We start from the raw sequence: 24059 nt of genomic DNA on the forward strand, positions 1-24059 counted from the left end.
CCACATTTCCCATCCATTATAATTTATAAACATAGGACCATCCCTCCCTACCCAACTAAAGCCCAATTCCCCCCTCCCCCTTCCCCCCCTAACCGACCGATGGAACGGATCCGATCTCCAAAATCGGTTATCTTATTAATATATCAAAAGCATAACCATTGGTGTACGTCTCCTATCGGTTTAGCAGGCCTCTTCACACCCATCCTACGTAGTACTAAACACCTTCATACTGCATACATCCAGAACTAAACAGGATAAAGGAGAAAGAAAGCACACAGAAACAAGGACTGTGCTTCTACCTACCCCATAGTCCAACTAAGAAAAGAAGCTAATCCGGACACTGTATCCTAAATTTCCCTCAGTTATCCCATATTTTGTTAAACTTCATTACACATTGTCTTTTAACATATACACCTTTTTCTAAGCGTATTATATCTGACATCCTATTGAGGAATTCACCCCTAGTCGGAGATTGAGGTCTAAGCCAGTATCTGGCTATTAGTTTCCTAGCTTGAAATAGCAGACGCTGCACTCCCAGACGGTGATGGCGATTTTTGATGTCTAATATCCCGATTACACATGTTCTCGGTCCAGGCGGAACCGTGATTCTAAATGCGTCTTTTATTGAGGCCAGAACCGCGGTCCAGAAGTTCCGGAGTTCCGCACAATCCCAGAACATGTGTAACAAGGATGCAGGGCTCACGCCACATCTAGGACAATCCGCATCTTCCCGAACACCTATCCGACATAAAAACTCTGGAGTCCTATACACACGGTGTATTAAAAACAGCTGGGACATACGCGGCCCCTCACACACTGACAATTGCGGAGTGAGCGCCAAAAGCGATTTCCACTGCTCTTCTGAGATCGGCCCGACCTCCCTTTCCCATTTAGATTTGACTGCTAAGACCCTTTGCTTCAATGACTTCACATACAAGTTCCTGTAGATAGAGGATATCAGACCGCTCGAGGAGCTGTTTGTAAGAAGTTGCTGAAACAGCGGGACCATAGTGCATTTCAACGATACGGATTTAGCCTGTGTCTGAAAGGCATGCCGTAATTGCAGAAATTGATAAAAGGCCGTGTGTGGGAGACCAAATTCATTCAAATTCAAGGACTTAAAAACACCCGCACTCTGTAGCTGACATAAATACATCACTCCTTTGCGCTCCCAGGGTGAAAGGCCATCTAATTAGAATAGTTCAGGAAGGTGCAGATTTTTCCAGATAGGGGAAAACTGCGTAAACCCTTTTACTGATAACAGTGCCCGACATTTCTGCCAAACCTTGTGCATCATGAAAAGTGTGGCGCCGCCTGCATTTGTAATGTATTAAACGTTAGTTACCATTGGTGGCCACAGCGCCTCCCCTCCTCTGCCCCTCTCATTGGCGGCAGGTGGAGGGAGAGACTGCTTCCTTTTCCCCGTGCTGCTGAGGGAACATGGCGCACTCTGAGAGCAGCGTGATCCATATTCTCTGATACTAGGCTGTGCTGTAGCACAGCCTAGTATCAATAAAAGACCAATCCTGGTATCGTATCGATACCGGGCTAAAAGTATTGATTGGGTATTGAAAGTTCGATACCCGAAACAACCCTACTCTAACATAGGCGCACTCATTCCTTTGGCCAGCGCATGCGCACTGCGATGTCCATTCCTTGTACGGCATCACAGTAACTATTGCGCATGCGCCGGCTAACGACGCGGATTTTCGCGCTTCCCACTACATTTTATACTATAATTAATGGTGGCATTAGAAAGTACAACTTGTCCCGCTAAAAATAAGCCCTCCTACAGCTACGTGACCGGAAATATAAAAAAGTAATTGCTCACAGAAAATGGGGAAGAAAAATGAAAACGCAAAAACGAAAAAACTTTTAGTAGCCAAGGAGTTAAGGGGTCAGGCCGCTGTGGAGGTCACTGTTAAAGGGGCGGGGTTCTGTAGATGTCACTGTTATAGTGGATACTGTTGATATCTTTTAACGACACACACAAGCACTAAATGTAATAGATGAAATATACTCGTGCGAAGCCGGGCCTTTCTACTAGTAGGACTATAATTTGCAGAACGGCCACACAGATGAGGACCGCACACTGATGACGTTTTGTGCTGCCCTGTAGAAATAAATAGGTCCACGTTCGATCGGCAAAAAATGCAGATCTGACCCAAACCCAACATATGGTCATGTGTGTGAGCCCTAAAGGTAATGCCACCTCACATGATGAGGATTGTCCGGTTATCCTGGAAACCTATGTGGTCCTGTGATATCTTTCCAATCCAGCGTCATGTCACTGCACACATTAGGCTAATTTCACATTAGCTTTTTTTTTGCAGATCCGTCATTGATCTGCAAAAAATGCTTCCATTACAATAATACAACCGCATGCATCCGTCATGAAGGGATCCGGTTGTATTAGGTCTTCTATAGCCATGACTTATCCGTCTTGAACACCATTGAAAGTCAATGGGGGATGGATCAGTTTTCAATTGTGTCAGAGAAAACGGATCCGTCCCCATTGACTTGCATTGTGTGTCAGGACGGACCAGTCTTGCTCCGCACCACGCAAGACGCAACCAAACTGAACGGAATGCGTTTTGGTGCATTCTGTTTTGTTCAGTTTTGTCCCCATTGACAATGAAAAGGGACAAAACTGAAGCGTTTTCTTCTGCTATTGAAATCCTATGACGGATCTCAATAGCGGAATTGAAAGCGCTAATGTAAAAGTAGCCTTAGAAGAAACCTTTACAGAAAAATGGTTGGCAGTTTCTCCTTGTTTCTGCAGTAGCATTTTTGTGTACATGTAAGTGATACACTTTCCCTCTCTGCTTTCTCATTACAGTGAGTTTTTCGAACGCACTATCCTATGTAACAGTCTGGTGTGGAGCTGCTCCTTCACTGGGAAATCTGGACTTACTTACCAGGAGGCACTTGATTCTGAAAAAAAAGTGAAAAAAAACTTGCAGAATTTTCCAGAACCTGTAGTCGTGCCTGTGCTCTACCTTGCCACACTCGCCAATCATCAGAGGGTGTCAGATCTGTGTGATGATATCTACGACTACGTGAAAGGCCGATACTTTATTGGTGAAACTGTGACTGTAGTGAGAAACAGTGGTGAAAGGTAATGTATTTTTATGAATACCGGTAGCCTCTGATTTATAGCATCTTTCGCTATAAAGTTCCTCCTAGCTGTATTAAAGGGGTTGTCCTACAAAAATATTCTACTGCAATTGCATGCAATTAAAAATTAGTCTAGCCATTAAGATATCCAATAAAATGTAGCCATATAGCACCACCTGCGTTTTCTTTTCCTTATTTCTTGTCCACCTCACTGAGGTGGTCAAACGCGGTGGTCTTCAGCTGTCATCAGTCTTATCTTCTATTACAAGCTGTGGCAATTACAGGGAAAGAGCTGCAGCATTTTTACATGGAGTTTGTATATTCTCCCCATGTTTGCGTAGGTTTCCTTTGGGTACTCCAGTTTCCTCCTACATGCCAAAGACATACTGATAGGGAATTTAGATTGTGTGGCCCCCTGAGGGCAGCAAGCGTTGATAACTGTAAACGCACCGCAGAATATATTGGCCCTATATGAGCAAGAGAAATAACAATATAAATGTCCATTCACACGTCCGTATGTGTTTTGCGGATCCGCAAATTGCTCGCCTGTTTTTAGGTTTTCAATTAGACAGGAGTATTTTGCTTCGTCTCCAGGGCTCCCATCTGTAGGGCAGAAGAGCGCTGGGGTAGTATCCGCATGAAAATGTACTGCAAGTGAGCTGAAATTAGGCAAACGTCTGTTTGTGTGCATGAGCCCTAAATCGGGCGCAAAATAACTACATAAGCAGGTTGGAAATAGGCGCGAACGTTAGAAAACTTCTGATTTAGTCTAAAAATAAAATGGGCAAATGAGGTGCTAAAGCCTTCCAAACAGGCGTATTTTCAGTAGTAAATGAGGCTAAAAAAAAGGTGTGGTCCTAAACTTTTGATCAGCTGAAAAACAGCCTGTTTCAGTTTGATTTGTTTTTCATTAAATTGAATGCTCAAAGAATGTTTTGTCTCACTCCCGTTTCTTCTTGTTGCATGCTGAAGCTCTACTAGGAGCCTTGTTAAGATCCAGCCATGCTAAATATGATTTTTTGCCATTTTTCAAGTGGTCTTAAACTTTTGATCAGGACTGTATCAGGCATTTTTCAGACTTGTTCAGGATCCTGATCAGTCTGAAAAATGCCTGACCAGTCAGAAAAATGCATTGCAATACCGGATCCGTTTTTCCGGTGTCATCAGGCAAAACGGACCCGGTATTTTTTCTTCTTCTCATTTTTAAAGGTCTGCGCATGCGCAGACCGGAAGGACGGATCCGGCATTCCGGTATTTTGAATGCGGGATCCGGCACTAATACATTCCTATGGAAAAAAATCCGGCATTCAGGCAAGTCTTCCGTTTTTTTCGCCGGAGATAAAACCGTAGCATGCTCCGGTTTTTGCTTTTGCCTGATCAGTCAAAATGACTGAACGGAAGACATCCTGATGCATCCTGAACGGATTTCTCTCCATTCAGAATGCATGGGGATATGCCTGATCAGTTCTTTTCCGGTATAGAGCCCCTGTGACGGAACTCTATACCGGAAAAGAAAACCGCTAGTGTGAAAGTACCCTTAAAAAGGATTTTTATGCCTAAAAACAGGCGCAGGCACTATAGTAAATGTGCCCAAATAAGTTTGTTTGTATTAACAGCTGCTGTTTGTTACAATGTATTGGTTTATTCCAGTGCTATATAGTGCAAATGTTCCTTGTCTAGATTATAATTTAAAGACTATGTGAAATATTCAATCTGCACCTTGCTTCTTTGTTTGGGGCATATGCCATGTGGCATCACTTGTAATTACCTTCAGAATATCACCCTGTAGTGCTGTGCATTGGCACTATGTCGTATTCGGAGGTGACCACGGGCATTTATAGCATGCAAATACCTTCAAATATGTTAACCTCCATTACTGTAAGAAATTAAGACATGATCCAAGTTTGCAGTTTGTCCAGCATGAAAGCCTTCATTGTTGCGTCCCCACGTGGCAGAGAACAAAGGGTGCAGCAGTGCGAGCTCCATCAGTATTCCCTGCCTTTGTTCCTCTGCAAGTTATTACTCAAGCTGTGAGAACTTGTTAAAACGCGCCTTCCGTAGAGCGCTTATAACTGATTCACTTTTCTTTGTGTCAGGTTGGAGTGCACGGTTTTGGAAATTAAACTTCCACCACAGGAGAACGGGATGACAAATGGGCACGACATCCACAGTGACACAATTGTAATCAGTGACAGTGATGATGAGTCTCCAAAGGATCTTCCCAATAGCTGGTAATAATAAAAATTATAAATGTATTAACAATTTGCTGAGACTATGACTTCTGAGATTCAGAAAATAGATGGTGACTATGAAAATGACTGTTTTAAAGTCTGAGATACTTATAGTCTTTTCATAAGGGTGGTTTCACTCCTAGCAGGGATTCTACCATTTCCCCTATGCCAGTTTTCTGGCGTAAAACAAAGGCAAAACTGTTTGTTTTGCAACTTCTAAAAAGTCGCTGTTGTTTTTTTTTTGTTTTTTTTTGTCTCATCTGGGATTCCCCTCACCAGTTTCTGAAAAGGAGGCATGACAAGGGTGCCGTCATCGGCAATGGCACAATCATCCCTAGTTACACCAGTGTAAATAATGAATGAAATATTTGGCAGCTCCAAGTTGCCGTAGATTTCATTCTGGCACATGGACTGCCGGAAGAAGCATTTAATTTATGATGCCTGTGCCTCATCATATATTAAATGCCACCTTCAGCGGAGCAGGGCCCAAAAAATCTGGCGTAGGACACACTTGATAAGTCAGGGCCTAAGGCCTTATTTATTCGAATGTGCCCTTTTTGTGATCAGTATGCTGTCCGCATCCGTGGCCCCGTTAAAAAAAAAAATACAACATGTCCTATTCTTATCCGCGTTTTGCGGACAAGAATGGGCATTTACATTGCTGGCTTCCGTTCTGCAAATTGCGGAAGGCAACGCGGGCGGCTTCCAGTTTTTTGCGGATCCCCGGTTTGCGGACAGCAAAAAACGGCACAGCCGTGTGCATGAGGCCTTATAGTAAAGATGGTAATGTAATATAATTCTTCAAAATTGACAAATGTGTAAAGGCTTTTTCTTCTCCCATACAGGAAGAAAAACGAACCCATTGACCCAACTCTTCTCAAATACAAAGTTAAACCTATTGTAGAAACAAAGTACGAATCTGTTACTGTGAAGCAATTACAAGTCAGGTATGTTATGACCATCATAAATTATATTACAATACAGCATAGCTTCCCCCACAGCTTAAAGAGGACCTTTCACCGGATTTTTTAAATTAAGAATACTGTTTTCCCCGCTCAGTATGCAAATACTGAGCATCGGAGCAATGGGGAGGAGACGCAGTCTTTCTCTGTGGGCGTCTCCTTCTCCCCGGGCTGTGATGCTCTGCGCTGCGATTGGACAGCGCTACAGCCAGCGGAGAAGGAGACTACCACAGAAAGACTGCGTCTCCTCCTCATTGCTCCGATGCTCAGTATTTAGTTTATCAGTTTTAACAAAACAGGCAAGGTGGCAGCATCAGCGGGGGGTACCCCACAAGTACAGGTACTTATCTCAATTAATAAAATCTGGTGACAGGTCCTCTTTAAAGGCACATTATGTGATTTCCAAAAATGTAGTTATAACATACAGCTACTGAGTTTGTGTGCTCTGCATCTGACTCTGTCGGCCTGCAGGCAAGTTATTGCCCCAGGTTGATATACTGTATACACATCTTGGAGTTGTGCCAAGATTGAAACTTATTCCCTGACCTAGTGATTGAACCCACAGTAATCACAAGAACAGGGGTCTGGAGTAACCAGGAAGAATGGAGCTGCACTTGAGCACACGTGCCACTACTCCACAGTAGTTTGCAGAGCACAGTGCTGAAACCAGCATTGACTTTATTCTAGTTCTATTATTTTACTATAAGCTCTTCCTTGTCGCTGTTGAGGTGTAGATTACTTAATGCAACTGCATTTGAATTGGGGTGCATTCAAACGGACATAATGCAGGCATATTTTAGCTTCCATAATAGCCACAAAACCTGGACAACAAGCAGTTCTTGTGAACCATGCTTTGATCAGCATAGGTTCCTGTGCTGAGTGAAATTCAGTAGATCTACAAAAGGTGCGGGCATTGAGGTCTTTTTAAGTGTGCAATTTTTTTTGTTTTTGGATTTAACTGCATGGCGGTTAGGTCATGCAACAGGATGTGATTGTTGTGGTGTAATATTACCCTGCCACTTGTAGTGATCACCGTTGTCAAGTGGTCTTAATGTGGATATTTCACAATGTCCACAACATTAATAATGAGCCTTATACCACCAATTCTGCATTTATAAGTTTTGGCAAAAATATTTTTTTTTTGTTTTAAGTGTCTGTAATTTTTGGAGTGTCTTATCCCTATAGGTGTGTGCACTGACCTGTCGTGCATTTTTATTCTGGTTTTTCAAGACAAAATGCATCACTGTACCACTGATATATTCCATTTGAACTGCAGAGGTCATCAACAGCAGCAAAAAGTTATTTTTAATAAATACTTTGTTGATTTTCTGTCTGTCTTCCCTCCAGTCGGAAATCCTCGCTGTTTTCACAAGAGAGACTGAAATACTTCTTAAAACTTCACTGTGAAGTACAAAATGGCACAGTGAAGCCAAAGGTAACCTTTTTATATTTTTACAATTGTGTTTACATCTGCATTTCCTAAAAATCTTTATTCTGTGGTTCCTATAGTTCGGACCAACTGGTTAATACAAAAGTATTGTCCAATATATTTAGATATTCTTCCATCACGCTAAAATGCATCTTGGGTTGGGTTCACATCTGCAATGTTAGCTACGTTAGGATCTTCTGTCACAGATTCTCTCAGATTTGCTAGAAAAATTATAGACATGATGGAAGCCTAATATAACCCTTTATTTTGTCAATGGGGCGCAGTCAGTGTTTGGGAGAGTTCATATCACTTTTATTTTTCCGTTCTTTTCATCCGTCAGAAGAACAGAAAAATGAAGAAAATAAATGGATTCTATGCATCACTTATGCACTTTTCAAAATCCTTTGCTTCTCTTGTCGCCATATTTGGAGAGTTACCATTTTTTTGTGTTGACTATGCTCTTTGTAGAGTTTGAATTTGGGAGGGGTAATGTTGGGAGCAGAAGAATTTCTCTAAGGGTAAATTTCACACTTGCGGCAGAGGATTCCGGCAGGCAGTTCCGTCGCCGGAACTGCCTGCAGGACGCAAACGGATGGCATTTGTCAGACGGATACGGATCCGTCCGACAAATGCATTGAAATACCTGATCCGTCTCTCCAGTGTCATCTGGAAAAACGGATCCGGTATTTAATTATTTTCACAGATTTAAAGGTCTGCGAACGCGCGGACCGGAAGAACGGATCCGTTTTTGCTGTAACACTTTTCAATGGAAATTAATGCCGTATCCGGCAAGTGTTCAGTATTTTTGGCCGGAGAGAAAGCTGCAGCAACATAAGAGGGACTGAACTGATCCATCCTGAACGGATTGCTCTCCATTCAGAATGCATTAGGATAAAACTGATCAGTTTTTTTCCGGTATTGAGCCCCTCTGACGGAACTCAATGCCAGAAAAGAAGAACGCTAGTGTGAAAATACCCTAACAAAGTCTTAATTTCTATTCCTGTACACTGCAATGGTATCTGCAAAAACAGTACCATATATCAGGACATTTTACCGTAGTTACAAATATCCATCAGTTAGTCACAATGTGCTCTGTAGCACACTGGTAAGGCTACTTTCACATCTGCACTTTCCCTTTCCGCTATTGAGATCTGTAATAGGATCTCAATAGCGGAGGAAAATGCTTCTGTTTTGTCCCCATTCATTGTCAATGGGGACAAAACTGAACTGAATGAAACAGAGTGCACCAGAATACATTCCATTCCGTTTGGTTGCGTCCCCATCGCGGGCAAAATAATGCTGCAATGTAAGTCAATGCGAACGGATCCGTTTTCTGACACAATAGAAAACTGATCTGTCCCCCATTGACTTCAATGGAGTTCATGACGAATGGATCAGTCATGGCTATTTTAAAGATAATACAACCGGATCCGTTCATTACGGATGCAGACAGTTGTATCATCAGTAACAGAAGAGTTTTTGCTGATCCATGACGAATACAGCAAAAACACTAGTGCGAAAGTAGCTTAAAGCATCCGTCTCCCACGCAAAACTCATGAGTTCAAGTCCTGGGGTAGCAGCGAAACACTGATTTATTTAGTAATCTCATAAATATAATGGAGAAAAATAAATTACATGGAGAGAGCTAAAATGTGTTCATTGATAATTATTTTGCTCCTTTTACATTGTGATTGATAAATTAGATTTTCGCTGTTATCCCAGTGTCCTGGTATACAGCGATGTATCTGTAGGTACTAGTGCATTGTACATGAATACTATTAAAGGTTTTTAGTTAGGGAAATTCCATTCTCCTAAGGTCTTAGGATCTTATGAGCCCTAAGGCTGTGAGGCCTGTTGCTCAGCTAATAAGGCTTTTGCCTCTTAAAGTGTTTTTGTGTTCTTAACCACTATCATAATGCTCAAGGCCCTAGTTATATAGGGAATCACTTTTATTTTAACCCCTTCCCAACCTCTGCTATACATGTACAGTCTGTGGGCCTAACAATCGCATGTTAGTCTCCTCGCATGACTCCTTAGCTCAGAATGAGACGGTCTGCTCAGCTCCTCCTTCTCCATAACTTGCTGCCTGCAGGCTGCACTGCATTTTGATGGTGACAGGTGTCCTTTCATTTATGCAGCATGGGATAAGGTCTTGTGGGTAAAGAATCTGCTTCCTGATCAGTCCTTGACCTACTGGCTTTATTTGGAGACCCTGTCCTGGGTGATTAGAACTGAGGGATCACTGTGGGGCTCAGGCCAACCTCTTTTATGTCCGGGTTTCTTTTTATAACAGGAATAAAGTTTTTTTTTTTTTTTTCTACATTTTCTGAAATCTACAAATAAGCAATGACTGTACTTGATATTAGAGGCACGTTTCCAGATTTAATTCTGCAGTGTGTTACATTTAACTCTTTCTATTTTGTAGGCAAATAGTATTGCAAAATACCAAATCTTAGCAAAAAATTTCTTCCATTATTTTCCTGATGAGCCTCCAAGGTTCGTCTTGTCAGCAGAAAAAAAAGCTGCAGCTGCCAGAAAGCACTTGAGAAGGGTAAGTTGTAAATAAGTTGTCTGGTTTAGGTAACCAATTTTCCAGGCCCTTCATTTTAGGGCTTATTCACATTAGTAAATTTGGAGAGTGGCGAAAAAATGAGTCTGTAAGTGGAGGCTCTTGGTACTTTCCATTTGATTTCAGTGGGCACCATTTAGTGCTTCATTTTCCTATTGGCAATGCAGTTGAATTAAACACAGATTAGTTGATCGCTGATCTTACCAGCCGGGTTCCTTGAAAGACGGTTATAGCTGTGTAGCTAGTGTAAAACAGTATCTCGGTGTCTGATCCACCAAGAGTTAAAGGGGTTATCCAATTTCTCAAAAATGGCAGTAAATGGCAGGCAGGGGCGAGCCTCCCTAACATCACCCGCCTGCCATTGGCTGCTCCTCCTAGACACCAAATGTTTTCATCCGTGTACAGGGGGAAGCAGCAGCGGGGAGTATATTACCTGTGAGGGGTCCTACACATGTGGGATAACCCCTTTAAATGATCTCTGCCATAAGACCTGCAACAATCACACAGTGATGACTTAGTATTTGTACAGAATGCTTTTAATTGTAGGAGTTGGGTTTTAGACCTGAAGGGCAGGGAATGATCAGGCGTCTGTATATTTTAATGTGTCATCTGTCAAAAAAAGTGAATAAAGAAATCTTGTGGCTTTAGGAACATGCAAGCAGGGAGGCAGCAGCTGCAAGGGAACGAGAGAGAATCCGGCAGCACAAGAAAGAACTGAAAGCTATGGGTAAGAGTTCTGATCAGAAATTCTTATATCATTCATCAGATTCAACGTTACTGTCAATCTTTTAAATGTTTCTTATATGCTGATTAAATGGGTTTTCCAGTGGAATCCATTTTTTTAAGTGATGCAAAATGGGTTAACAAATAATTGGAACAACACCCGCCCTCACTAATCCATTGATGTTCACTGTCCCCCCTTTTTAGGGTACTTTCACACTAGCGTTGTTAGAATCCGGCAGGCAGTTTTGCCATGCCGTATACAAATGGAAAGCTTATTTTTCTGAATCCGTTAGACTGATCCGGTGAAATACCAGATCTGTCTCATTCGGAATAACTGAAGTGGTATTTAATTTTTTTTTTTCAAAGATCAAAAGAGAAACCCGCTCCTCCTGGCGCATGCGCAGATCGGAAAACCGAATCCGGCGATGCAGCAATTTCCGGAGCACTTGGTACTGGATCCGGCATTAATACATCTCTAGAGATTAATGCTGGATCCGGCAAATGCGGTATTGTTCTGGGATTTTGGCCAGAAAAAAATAAAACAGCATGCTGCGGTATTTTGTCCGGTCAAATACCGTACAAGGGACAGAACGGAAGACATCCTGATGCATACTGAACGGATTGCTTTCCATTCAGAATGCATTAAGAGAAAACTGATGTGTGTTTTTCCGGTATTGAGACCCTTTACCTGATTTCAATACTGGAAAAGAATTACACTAGTGTGAAAGTACTCGAAGCCTCAGCTCAACATTCTGGCCCGAGTAGACATCTCCTGTCACTGGCTGAGGGGAGTCTTACCACTGCGACTAGTGATTTGCCCAGTGCAATCACTCTCCTGCTCCTTCTCCCACTGGAGCACCCCTTTAATTGCATTGCTGTTGATAGTTCTGTACATTACATTTTATAGTGAAAACATGTCACCCCTCTCCATTTCAAGTTTCAGTCTTGCTACATGTTGCAATTAATGTGTATAGAGCACTTCCTCAGCATACAATCCTGGGCCCACTAGCTCCCTTGGTCAAGGGGAATGATTTTGAGCAGGATGCAAGTGATCAGGCGCTATACATTTTAAGCATAGATCTAAGGTAAAGGTCCTGATCCACTTCAGCCTGAAAGGTGTGTAATACTTTTGTATTTAATATTTAAGCTGGAAAATTACCGTAAGCAGATTTTTTACTAGTTCGCCCTTAAAGGGGTTATCCGAGTTAAATACATTTATGCTAATAACTCTTATAGTATTATATGAAACTATTTTGTAAATCACTTACATTAGCTATTTTGCTCTGTTTAGCCAGTTCACATTTGGGTCATGTGACCCCCGACGTCATCAACCCTGCTCAGGCACTGACGTCTCGTTTACAAGCTTCTCCCTGCTTGAGGGAGTGTCCAGGCTCTGTAAACGAAACGTCAGAGCCTCTGGTGCCCTCCCCCCTCCAGCTCTCCTCACACCGCCTCTGCTCTGCTCTGCTGATGACGTTTCGTTTACAGCCGTCTCCCTGCTTGAGGGAGTGGCCCGGCTCTGTAAACGAGACGTCAGAGCCTTTGGTGCCCGCCCCTCTCTCCCTCTCCTCACACAGCCTCGGTGATGGTAAGCGATCGCTCATGTGCGATACTTACCAGAGCCGAGGTGATCGATTTTCACCAGCAGCAGGGTATGTGTCTGGCTCCTTCCCTCACTTGGGCCAGTTTACACGTTCCCCTCCCGCTTCTGGGGATTGTTATTACAGCCCTGGCCCCCTCAACAAGTCCCCATTATAATGTTAATACCCCCCCTGGGGAAAAAAAGGAAATAATTGTCCATAATATAGCTTAGATATAGCTATATCTATATCTGCATCCAAGATATATCTTTATCTAATCTATAGTTTAGATACAGTAATAGCTTAGAATCAGCTGTAGCTTAGATACAGCGATAGCTTAGAATCAGTGGTAGCTTAGAATCAGTGGTAGCTTAGAATCGGCGGTAGCTTAGATACGGCGATAGCTTAGATACAGAGGTAGCTGAGAATCAGCGATAGCTTAGAATCAGCGGTAGCTTAGAATCAGCGGTAGCTTAGATACAGCGGTAGCTTAGATACAGCTGTAGCTTAGAATCAGTGATAGCTTAGATCAGTGTTTTCCATCCTTTTTTGTGCAAAGGCACACTTTTTTCATGAAAAAAATCACGAGGCACACCACCACTTTTTTGACTTAGCTATAAGTTCAGCAACGTGATAGCTAGCTTTAAGAGCTCTTTCATTTACCTTTGTGGTTTTTCTCATGAAAGTTGCCTGTTTCTCCGTGTTTTCACGCAGGCGAACAAAATAGTCCGCATTCTTGTTTTGAAGCGAAGGGTGTTTCGTTTGGAGATGGCGTTTAAGTTTACTTGGGACCATAGCACTGTTAGATAGCTTTTCACCACACACCAAGCACAGTGGAGTTGGTTTCTTTGCATCTCCGGTGAAAGTAAATCCAAATGAAATATAGCTTTCGCTATATTGCCTTGTGCCAGAGAATTTGCTTGAGCTAACCATCTTTGCTTTCTTTTGATCCCCACTCATACTTGGGCTCTCATCTGGCTCCGAATTTTGTTCAGGGTCCAGTTCTTTCCTTTTCAAAAACTTGTCCATCACTGTATCTGCTCCTGTCTCACTGTCACTCAGTACTTACTGTGCTTGTCTCCTCCAGATAGCCGCTGTCCGTCACACCTAAGGCGCTCTTCTCCATCCAGATCCATCAATCAGCGCTCTTCTGCTCATGTCTCCTCCAGATCCATCACTCAGCGCTCCTCTGCGCTGCGATGCGATAATCAGATCCATCGGCGCTCTTCTGCGCATCAGATCCATCAATCAGCGCTCTTCTGCTCATGTCTCCTCCAGATCCATCACTCAGCACTCCTCTGCGCTGCGACGCGATAATCAGATCCATCGGCGCTCTTCTGCGCATCGGTGATCTACTGCGATGTCTCCTGCTGTCAGACTGTAACAGGACAGTGACACCGGAGCTATATAGTCCGTAACATGCGGCTTCAGCTCACAAATAGACCAAATTGGAATTTTTCCCCACGGCACACCAGACAATATCTCACGGCACACTAGTGTGCCGCGGCACAGTGGTTGAAAAACACTGGCTTAGATACAGCAATAGCTTAGATACAGCTATATGTCCATCTTATAGATAGAGCCGTAGCTGCATCCTAGCTGTAGCTGCATCCGAGCCGTAGCTGCATCCGAGCCGTAGCTGCATCCGAGCCGTAGCTGCATCCGAGCCGTAGCTGCATCCGAGCCGTAGCTGCATCCGAGCCGTAGCTGCATCCGAGCCGTAGCTGCATCCGAGCCGTAGCTGCATCCTAGCCGTAGCTGCATCCTAGCCGTAGCTGCATCCTAGCCGTAGCTGCATCCTAGCCGTAGCTGCATCCTAGCCGTAGCTGCATCCTAGCCGTAGCTGCATCCTAGCCGTAGCTGCATCCTAGCCGTAGCTGCATCCGAGCCGTAGCTGCATCCGAGCCGTAGCTGCATCCGAGCCGTAGCTGCATCCGAGCCGTAGCTGCATCCGAGCCGTAGCTGCATCCGAGCCGCAGCTGCATCTGCAATGTGACAGGAAGATCTGCCTGTGTGAGCTAGGAGATGATCATGTGACTGTTTTTTAAAATGCAAACTTAGGTTGTGCAGAGCAGGGTGAGGGGAAGGTCAGGTTGTTCACGCCCACAAATATTCAAGAGGGGGAGCTCAGGCATTGTTGTTATTCGCCTCCTCAGCATGTAAACAGAGCAATAACAGAATCATGAGAAGGTGGACATATGGGTTTCTCTCTTAAGAAATCAAGCTTAACCAATGTATATGTATGTCCTGATGAATTTTATGAGGTTTTAATTTTTTTTCCCATAACTCGGATAACCCCTTTAAGCCAGAACAAAAAGGTTCCTTCTTTAGGTCAAATTGTAGAAAAAAAGGAGCATCATGGTAATTTAAAGGGGTTCTCTGCTAATCCTACATTGATGACCTATTTTTAGAATAGGTCATTTATATCAGATCGGACAATGCAGCGCTCTTATGAGTGCTGTGTTCTCCTCGTTATTTACCTGCTCTCCATCAACACTGTAGCAGCGAGTAGTGTAATTACAGCTCCACTGTCTCATTCACTTCAATGGGACAGCTACAGCCTATTGAAGTGAATAGGAGGGAGCCGTCCCATTGAAGTTAATGCTCTCTGAAGGCTGTTAAGAACAGCTCCGGCAAGATGGCAACCCCCATAATCCTGTTAAGGAAATAGAATAAAAAAAATCTGCACTCAGAATATAAAAACTGATTACAGAAAAAATGTGTGTCGCTATCTGGTTTTAACAGGCAGAAAAAACAATTTGGTGACACATTTCCTTTGAGTTAGCAAGTCCTGAGGAGGCCCTTCCTATCCAGTAGTTTCATTCAGCATGAAATGGGCTCTTGCATCCTCAGGGTCGGTCTATGCACTAACCTTGCCGTTTTTGGTTTACCAGGAGTACTTTTAACTCTTATTTTTATTCCATTATCTCCCATTTAGAAATGGAAAAAGAGAGATTGAGAAAGGAACGCGCTGAACGTATGCAGTACCGGGGCATGGAAAAGGTGGATAAAGATCTACAGAAGGAAGAGTTTAAAAAGACTGTTCAGGTACAACGGCTGAAGAAAATGGAAGAAAAACAGATGATAAAACTTGAAAAGGAAAAGGTAATGCATTTCTTTTTATGTATTTCATGGTCAGTTAAGCAAATATATCATCCACTTAACAGTTTCATGCCTAGGAGTGCTTTGGGCCTCTTTGCCCAGAGAAGAATTTCGCCTTTTGGATTGCTGCTTGCTTAAGGAGATTATATACTGTATTTCCCCCCTTTGCCTATGACAGCACCCCTGGAGAGACCTCCTCCTCCTCAGGACAGAAAACGGGAACCAGAACCGCTTTAAGAAGGTCCACCCCCTCTACCTCAGTTCTGTTTCCTGTGCTAAGGGACAGCTGGGATTCAGAACCGTTAAGAAAAATTGAAAGGAGCTTCGGGCGCCCCGACTGTTTATAGTATTAGGAAGGCATTTCCTAGCGGCATAAGCCTCCTTTAGGAGCCACTGCAGAGACTGGGCCTCTTTCTCTCTCTCCTACCCCACTCCGTCTCCTTCTCGGTCCGGGAGGGTTTCGGCCTTCCAGGACCTCTGCGGCCGTGATCGCATGTCCGGCTGTCTGCACACATGGGAGAAGTACTTCCGGGTTACGGCAGTAGGAGGAAGCCAGCACTGTAAGACCAGAAGTGGGGGGAGCCGGTACGCGTGTCAGAAGAGAAAAGCCCAGCCAGCTCACAACCATGCTGGGTGGAAGAAGCTGGCAGTTCCTCTATTCTGGATGATATTGCTGTGGGAAGATGGAGCAGACCTGGCGCTCTGAAACCACCAATGATACGCGGGTACCATGTTTGGGTAAGAGGGGTTGTACCCCAATATTTTTCATGCAGTTTACTCATGGGGGTCATCTTCTATGTTTAGGTATCTAAGGAGTCTTCTAGAAAAGTCTCCAGAGCTATGGACAAGGGTTGTGCTGTATGTAAAAGAAAGCTACTCTCTGCTTGAGCCAAACCCCTTTGTCAAGTGTGTGTAAGCAAGTTGATGGAGGAGAAAGCTCTGTCCCTCATGGGCAGCATCAAGCAGATGATCCGTGAGGAGGTTAAGTTAGCGGTCTACTCAGGAATCGCCCTCTGCAGTTGCATCTAATTCCCCCTCCAGTGACGGTGATGTACTTTCAGAATTGATGGAAGAGGGAGAATCGCTTTCATCTAATGAATCCTCTGATGAGGAAGCCGCTCTTTCATGCGGAGAACATTAACTTCATATTCAATGCAGTAAGAGCTACCATAGGCTTAGAGGACCAGAAGCCACCGCAGTTTGTTCCTCTGTTAAACGTAAATATCCTTTTGATGAAAAACTGTCTGCCTCTTGGGACAGGGCTTTAAAACTTTGTCCCAGTAGCTAAGATGTCTAAAAAAGCTGCACTTCCCTTTGATGGTATGGGTTCTCTTAAAGATCCGATGGACAGAAGGGCAGAAATTTATTTACAGAAGGATTGGAGACCCTCGGCGGGGGCCTTTCAGCCGGCAATCGCCGCCGCTTCTTTTGCGAGATCCCTAAAAGCGTTGGATGGGAGAGCTGGAGGCTCACATAAAAGGGGGTACACCTAGGGAGCAGTTGATATCCTCTTTCCCTACTATACAGTCAGGTCCATAAATATTGGGACATCAGCGCAATTCTAACATTTTTGGCTCTATACACCACCACAATGGATTTGAAATGAAACGAACAAGATGTGCTTTAACTGCAGACTGTCAGCTTTAATTTGAGAGTATTTACATCCAAATCAGGTGAACGGTGTAGGAACTACAACAGTTTGCATATGTGCCTCCTACTTGTTAAGAAACCAAAAGTAATGGGACAATTGGCTTCTCAGCTGTTCCATGGCCAGGTGTGTGTTATTCCCTCATTATCCCAATTACAATGAGCAGATAAAAGGTCCAGAGTTCATTTCAAGTGTGCTATTTGCATTTGGAATCTGTTGCTGTCAACTCTCAAGATGAGATCCAAAGAGCTGTCACTATCAGTGAAGCAAGCCATCATTAGGCTGAAAAAACAAAACAAACAAAAGAAACCCATCAGAGAGATGGCAAAAACATTAGGCGTGGCCAAAACCACTGTTTGGAACCTTCTTAAAAGGAAGGAACGCACCAGTGAGCTCAGCAACACCGGAAGACCACGGAAAACAACTGTGGTGGATGACCGAAGAATTCTTTCCCTGGTGAAGAAAACACCCTTCACAACAGTTGGCCAGATCAAGAACACTCTCCAGGAGGTAGGTATATGTGTGTCAAAGTCAACAATCAAGAGAAGACTTCACCAGAGTGAATACAGAGGGTTCACCACAAGATGTAAACCATTGGTGAGCCTCAAAAACAGGAAGGATGGATTAGAGTTTGCCAAACGACATCTAAAAAAGCCTTCACAGTTCTGGAACAACATCCTATGGACAGATGAGACCAAGATCAACTTCTACCAGAGTGATGGGAAGAGAAGAGTATGGAGAAGGAAAGGAACTGCTCATGATCCTAAGCATACCACGTCATCAGTGAAGCATGGTGGTGGTAGTGTCATGGCGTGGGCATGTATGGCTGCCAATGGAACTGGTTCTCTTGTATTTATTGATGATGTGACTGCTGACAAAAGTAGCAGGATGAATTCTGAAGTGTTTTGGGCAATATTATCTGCTCATATTCAGCCAAATGCTTCAGAACTCATTGGACGGCGCTTCACACTGCAGATGGACAATGACCCAAAGCATACTGCAAAATCAACCAGAGTTTAAGGGAAAGAAGTGGAATGTTATGCGATGGCCAAGTCCATCACCTGACCTGAATCCGATTGAGCATGCATTTCACTTGCTGAAGACAAAACTGAAGGGAAAAAAATACCCAATTTCTCGCCCATTCCATTGGGGGACACAGACCATGGGTATAGCTTAGGCCACTACTAGTAGGAGACACTATGCAAATAAGAAAAAACAGCTCCTCCTCCACTGGCTATACCCCTATGCTCCAACAGGAGGACCTCAGTTTTAGCTTAGTGTCGGATAAGGAGGTGACACTCCTGCTCTTGCAGGGTTGTCCCTGTAGTTTTGTTCTTCTCCTGTTTGTTTTTTCTCAACAGAGGACGCAGGGTCTCATGGTGCGTCCCTGGTCTCTCAGTGGAGCGAGCGCCGGAGTAGAATGGACGTCCCCGGCTACCTCCCTTTCCCCCCAGAAGATAAGTGGAACCGGGCTCGACCTGCAGCGCCGGTGGCCTACCAGATCCAGGGTCACCTACTCCTGCCCTCTATCCAGATCACTGCCACTCCTTGTGCCAGATGACTTAAGAGGTTTACCCCGCTGGTCCGGAACAGAGGGTGAAGACTGCAGGACGCAGATAAGTACTTACGGCTCTCCTGCAACTCCCCCCCCCCCCCCCCCCCCCCGTGCTCACTGTGACACGTTTTTCTTATGGCTTACCTGTAGTCCAGGGCCTGCTGGGTTGAGAGGGAGGAGGGATTCCTTCTTGGGGCAGTGGCTGTTCGCAGCGCCATGCTAGGCGCCGTTTCAATTCCCCTGTTCTATCGGAGGGCTTGTTAACCCCTGCATCTCTGGCGGTGGACGCCATTTTTGGAGCCGGGGTCTGCGTTTCTCATATTTCCTGCGCATGGGTTTTGCGCGATCTGTGACGCAACTGCGGGGCGGAGCCTATCGCGTCTGCTCCGGCGCTTCCGCTTTGCCTCAGCGCTTCTCCACACTTGGCTGCTCCTCCAGCTCCTCACAGGTCACGGTAGGACAGGTTTAGCGTTCTGCAAACGGTAGGAGACCCTGACTCCGGGATTGTCGCCATCATGCCAAGACCTGGGGCCCCCCAAAAATCTAAGGCAGCAACTCAGGCCCCACTGGGATCCTGTAAGGTCTGCTGCTTGCCGCTATCGGTCACAGGCTCCTGTGACTCTTGCCTTGCTTCGGGACAGGATCTCCCTCCTCCCCATCCCCCAAGCCAGCCCAGTCCCTCTTCCGCCCCTTCGGAGCCCGCGGAGTCTTCCTGGGCCTCTACCATATCTAGGGCGGCAGCGGACTTGGCCCAAGTCTCGCGCGCCGCCATGGCCTTTATGGAACGCATGGCGGCCACGGATCCTGTGGTTAGCACCTCTTAACATCCCGGTGCCCCCCACAGAGGACGCTCGACCGTTAAGAGGCAGCGTACGCAGCAGCATCCCTCCTCGTATGACTCTGCTTCTCCCCCTCGCCTGGAGGCGTGTTCAGGCTCTCCCCCTCGCAGGGACTACAGGTCTGAAGGGGAAAGGATCGACTCGGACGAGGACACGGAGCTGGAACCCTCTCCTAAGCTCTCCACCATGGTGGCAGACTTGGTCTCGGCGGTCCTTGACACCTTTGACATCCCGGGGGAACCACCTTCCACTAGTAGCCAGGAATTCCCCCTTTTCCATTCCAGGAAACCAGAGGCAGTCACATTCCCCATTCATGGCGAGTTCGCCAAAGTCCTTTCTAAGGCCTGGGAGCGCCCTAATCACAGTTTTTCTGCCACAAGGCGTATGGATACTCTTTATCCTTTCCCGGCAGATAACGTGCAGAAGTGGTCTTCTCCTCCTAAGGTCGACCCGCCGGTGGCCAGATTGGCTAAGAACACGGCAATACCGGTCCTGGACGGGTCCTCCCTACAGGACTCTGTGGACAGGCGTTTGGACTCTTTCCAAAGCCATCTTCACTCTGGCGGGCACAGGCCTGCGGCCCGCGTTCGCCTCGGCCTGGGTAGCTAGGGTGCTTTCGGTGTGGTTGCAGCGCCACCATCAGGATCTCGCGGAGCAGGATGCCTCTGCAGACACCTTGAACTTCGTCCTCCAGATGTCTCAGGCGACAACATTCCTCTCCGTTCCGGTGGTCCTCTCCTTTCTCCAGTCGGACCTTGAGATGGGCATGTCCCTGAGCTCTCTGAAGGGTCAGGTCTCCGCTCTGGCCATTTTCTTTCAGCGGTCTCTGGCTCTGCTCGGTCCGGTGAGGACCTTCCTACAGGGGGTGGCGCATTCGGTACCTCCCCTGCTTCCCCTGGGATCTGAACCTGGTTCTGTCTTCCCTCCAGACGGCTCCTTTTGAGCCCCTGAGGGAAATTTCCCTGAGTCTTCTCACCTGGAAGGTGGTCTTTTTGGTGGCCATCACCTCTATTAGGAGGGTATCGGAGCTGGCTGCCCTTTCCTCTAAGGAGCCCTTTTTGGTCTTCCACAAGGATAAGGTGGTACTGCGCCCAGTCCCTTCTTTTTTGCCCAAAGTGGTCTCCGCCTTCCACCTTAATGAGGACATAGTCCTGCCCTCCTTTTGTCCCACCCCGGCGAACCCCAAGGAGCGCGCTCTCCATTCTCTAGATGTTGTCCGTGCTTTGCGGGTGTACCTGTCGGTTACTGCCCCATTTCGCCGCTCGGACTCCCTTTTTGTGGTTCCCGAGGGGCCTCGTAAGGTTCTGGCGGCCTCCAAGGTCACTGTGGCTCGGTGGATTCGGTCGGCTATTGCCATGGCCTATCGGTTCCCGGGGTAAGGTTCCCCCAGCGGGGGTTACCGCGCACTCCACCAGGGCGGTGGGGGCCTCCTGGGCTAGGCGCAATTGAGCCTTTACATCTCAGCTTTGTAAGGCGGCCACCTGGTTGTCCTTACATACCTTTTACAAAGTTCTACCAGCTGCACTCTGCGGCTTTGGCTGATGCTGCCCTTGGGCGCAAGGTATTGCAGGCTGTGGTTCCTGTTTAACCGTTGGACGTTTCCCTCTGGTGGTGCTGGTCTTCCCACCCCATGGACTGCTCTAGGACATCCCATGGTCTGTGTCCCCCAATGGAATGGGCGAGAAAAGGAGATTTTTTGTGAAACTCACCTGTAAAATCTTTTTCTCGTCTTTTCCATTGGGGGACACAGCTCCCACCCATTCTTGTCTGTTGCAGGAGGGGTTGGTTCAATTCTATTGGGACCTTATGGTTAACGGCCCGATGGAGGTATTCCTCGGTTCTGTTTTCCTTGTTAATATTTTGTTTTTGGTCTCCTTCTCCTACTGCTTTTGCACGCACTGAGGTCCTCCTGTTAGAGCATGGGGGTATAGCCAGTGGAGGAGGACCGGCTTTTTCCTATTTGCATAGTGTCTCCTCCTAGTGGTGGCCTAAACTATACCCATGGTCTGTGTCCCCCAATGGAAAAGACGAGAAAAAGATTTTACAGGTGAGTTTCACAAAAAATCTCCTTATTTATGGACCTGGCTGTATATAATGCTCTGGATTTCCTGGCCGATGCTTCCGCAGACTTATTAAGGTTATCTACCAGAGCTTCCGCCTTATCCAATTCTGCTCGTAGAGCTATCTGGTTAAAAAGCTGGAATTGATATGTTTGCTCTAAAGCGAAGCTTTGCTCCTTTCCGTGTCAGGGTGAATACTTATTTGGTCCGATCCTTGATGATTTACTTGAAAAAGCCTCTGATAGAAAAAAGGGCTTTCCTTCCACCAGTCAGCAGCCGCTTAGGAGATCCTTTCCTCCCAGGTTTAATAGAGAGGGTTTCGGGGGGGAAGGATAGAACTAGACAGTTTGCGGGAGCAGCTAAGAAGTCTAAGGGGTTTATTTTTTCCAGGTCAGATGCCTCAAAGATACGGCCCCAATGACGCCAGGCCTCCAGTGGGGGGGTCGTCTGTCTCGTTTTTCAGGTCAGTGGCAAAAAATCTTCAACAGCCACTGGATAATTCTGTTATAAGAGAGGGCTTAAGATTAAAGTTTCTAAAGTTGCCAGTAGAAAGATTTGTGATAACAGACTATCTGTCAGACGCCCCAAAACAGGCAGCCATTATTTCAGAGGTTTTTCCCTGTAAGAAGAGAAAGTGTTGGTGGAAGTTCCAAGACAGGAGGTGACGAGAGGCTTTTAACTCAACCCCATTTCTTGTAAAAATAAATAAATAATAATGAATGTTTCATTTCGTTCAATAATGTTCCGTTTCAGGCCCTTCCCTTTGGACTATCTCAGGCCCCAAGGGTTTTCACAAAGATCATTGCAGAAATGATGGCTCAAGTGATGGAGAAGAACATAGTTATCATACCCTATCTAGATGATTTTCTTTTAGTCGCCCGGTCAGGTCAGATCCTAAAAGAACAAATTACCTGGTTAAGGGAGATTCTGGACAAACTAGGATGGGATATAAACCTGGAGTCCAGTTTGTGTCCGAGTCAGAAGTGCAGCTTCTTGGGGATGATCCTAGATTCCAGATCTCAGAGGTGCCTGTTGCCCCCTCAAAAAGCTCTTCTGATCAGATCAACAGTTCAGATCCTTAGCTCTCGTTAGTCAGTTTCTTTGAGGGAGGCCATGTCCGTGCTGGGGCTCATGACTGATTCTATTCCTTGGGTAGAATGGGCCCAGTATCATTCGAAGCCCCTACAGCTTCAGATTTTGGAGGTTTGGGACAGATGTGTACTCTCTGGATGCGGAGATTCATCTATCATCTCAAACTCAGATTTCTTTAGAGTGTTGGAGGTATCTGCAAAATCTACAGAGAGGGGTTCTGTGGCGCAGAGCAGCAGTCCTGCCCTTTACCACGGATGCCAGCCCATACGGATGGGGAGACCATGTGGAGTCTCTTCTGTTGCAGGGGAGCTGGAACAGCAATTCCCTGTCTCATAATTTCAAATAACTGAATGCAATGCGGTTAGCATTGAGACAGTCTCCCGATCATCAGGGGCAGAAACGTCAGAATCTGTTTGGACAATAGAACAGCAGTAGCCTATATCAACAGGCAGGGAGGTACAAGAGCTCCAAGTCTGATGGCCCTAAGCCACCAGATTTTCAATCTAGCAGAAGATTCTCTAGTCATTTTCTGCAGTACATCTAAAAGAAGTGGACAATGTGAAAGGAGATTTCCTCAGCTGTCATCTATGCCAGGGGGAATGGTCCCTAGACCAGAGGGTTTTCAACCAGATTTCAGTTTTATGGGGTGTCCCGGGGATGGACCTTTTTGCCACCAGGTCAAACAGAAAGGTGAGGGAGTTCTTTTCCCTTTCCCCAAAGGAGCATCCAAGGGCAGTGGACGCTTTGGCTCAATCCTGGAAGAACGTCCTTCTTTATGCCTCCCCCTCACCCCCCCTCTCTAAAGCTGTTACCAAGAGTCCTCAGGAAAATCAGGGAAGAAAGTGCCACGGTCATAGAGAGAGCTCCCTTTTTGGCCAAGGAGGTTTTGGTTTTCTTGGCTCCGCAGGATGTCGATAGCCACCCCTTGGGTTCTTAACATATTCCAGGGACTTCTAGTTCAGGGTCCAATCTTTAACCCAGAAGTGAAAAATCTTCGCCTGGCTATTGAGAGGGAGATTTTAAGGAAGAGTGCTCTCGCAGGATGTTATCACTACTCTGTTGGCGAGTCGCCAGAGGGTCACTTCAGAAATCTATTTATAAGTTTGGAGGGCTTTTTACAGATTCGCCGGTAGACCAGTAGACATGCAAGAG

General features: G+C 45.6%; 1 protein-coding gene across 2 annotated transcripts in view; it reads left to right on the forward strand.

Moving 5' to 3' along the window:
* Nucleotides 1–24059, forward strand: part of BAZ1A (bromodomain adjacent to zinc finger domain 1A) — a 120932-nt gene that overhangs the window by 11009 nt on the left and 85864 nt on the right. For both annotated transcript variants that reach the window (XM_040412561.1, XM_040412560.1), the window contains exons 3-9: nt 2840–3118; nt 5214–5348; nt 6194–6295; nt 7658–7745; nt 10165–10290; nt 10957–11035; nt 15550–15716. In XM_040412561.1, coding sequence (XP_040268495.1) covers nt 2840–3118; nt 5214–5348; nt 6194–6295; nt 7658–7745; nt 10165–10290; nt 10957–11035; nt 15550–15716 — 976 coding nt within the window. The remainder of the gene's footprint in view (nt 1–2839; nt 3119–5213; nt 5349–6193; nt 6296–7657; nt 7746–10164; nt 10291–10956; nt 11036–15549; nt 15717–24059) is intronic.

This window comes from Bufo bufo, chromosome 11, assembly GCF_905171765.1.
Source record: "Bufo bufo chromosome 11, aBufBuf1.1, whole genome shotgun sequence".
NCBI lineage: Eukaryota > Metazoa > Chordata > Amphibia > Anura > Bufonidae > Bufo > Bufo bufo.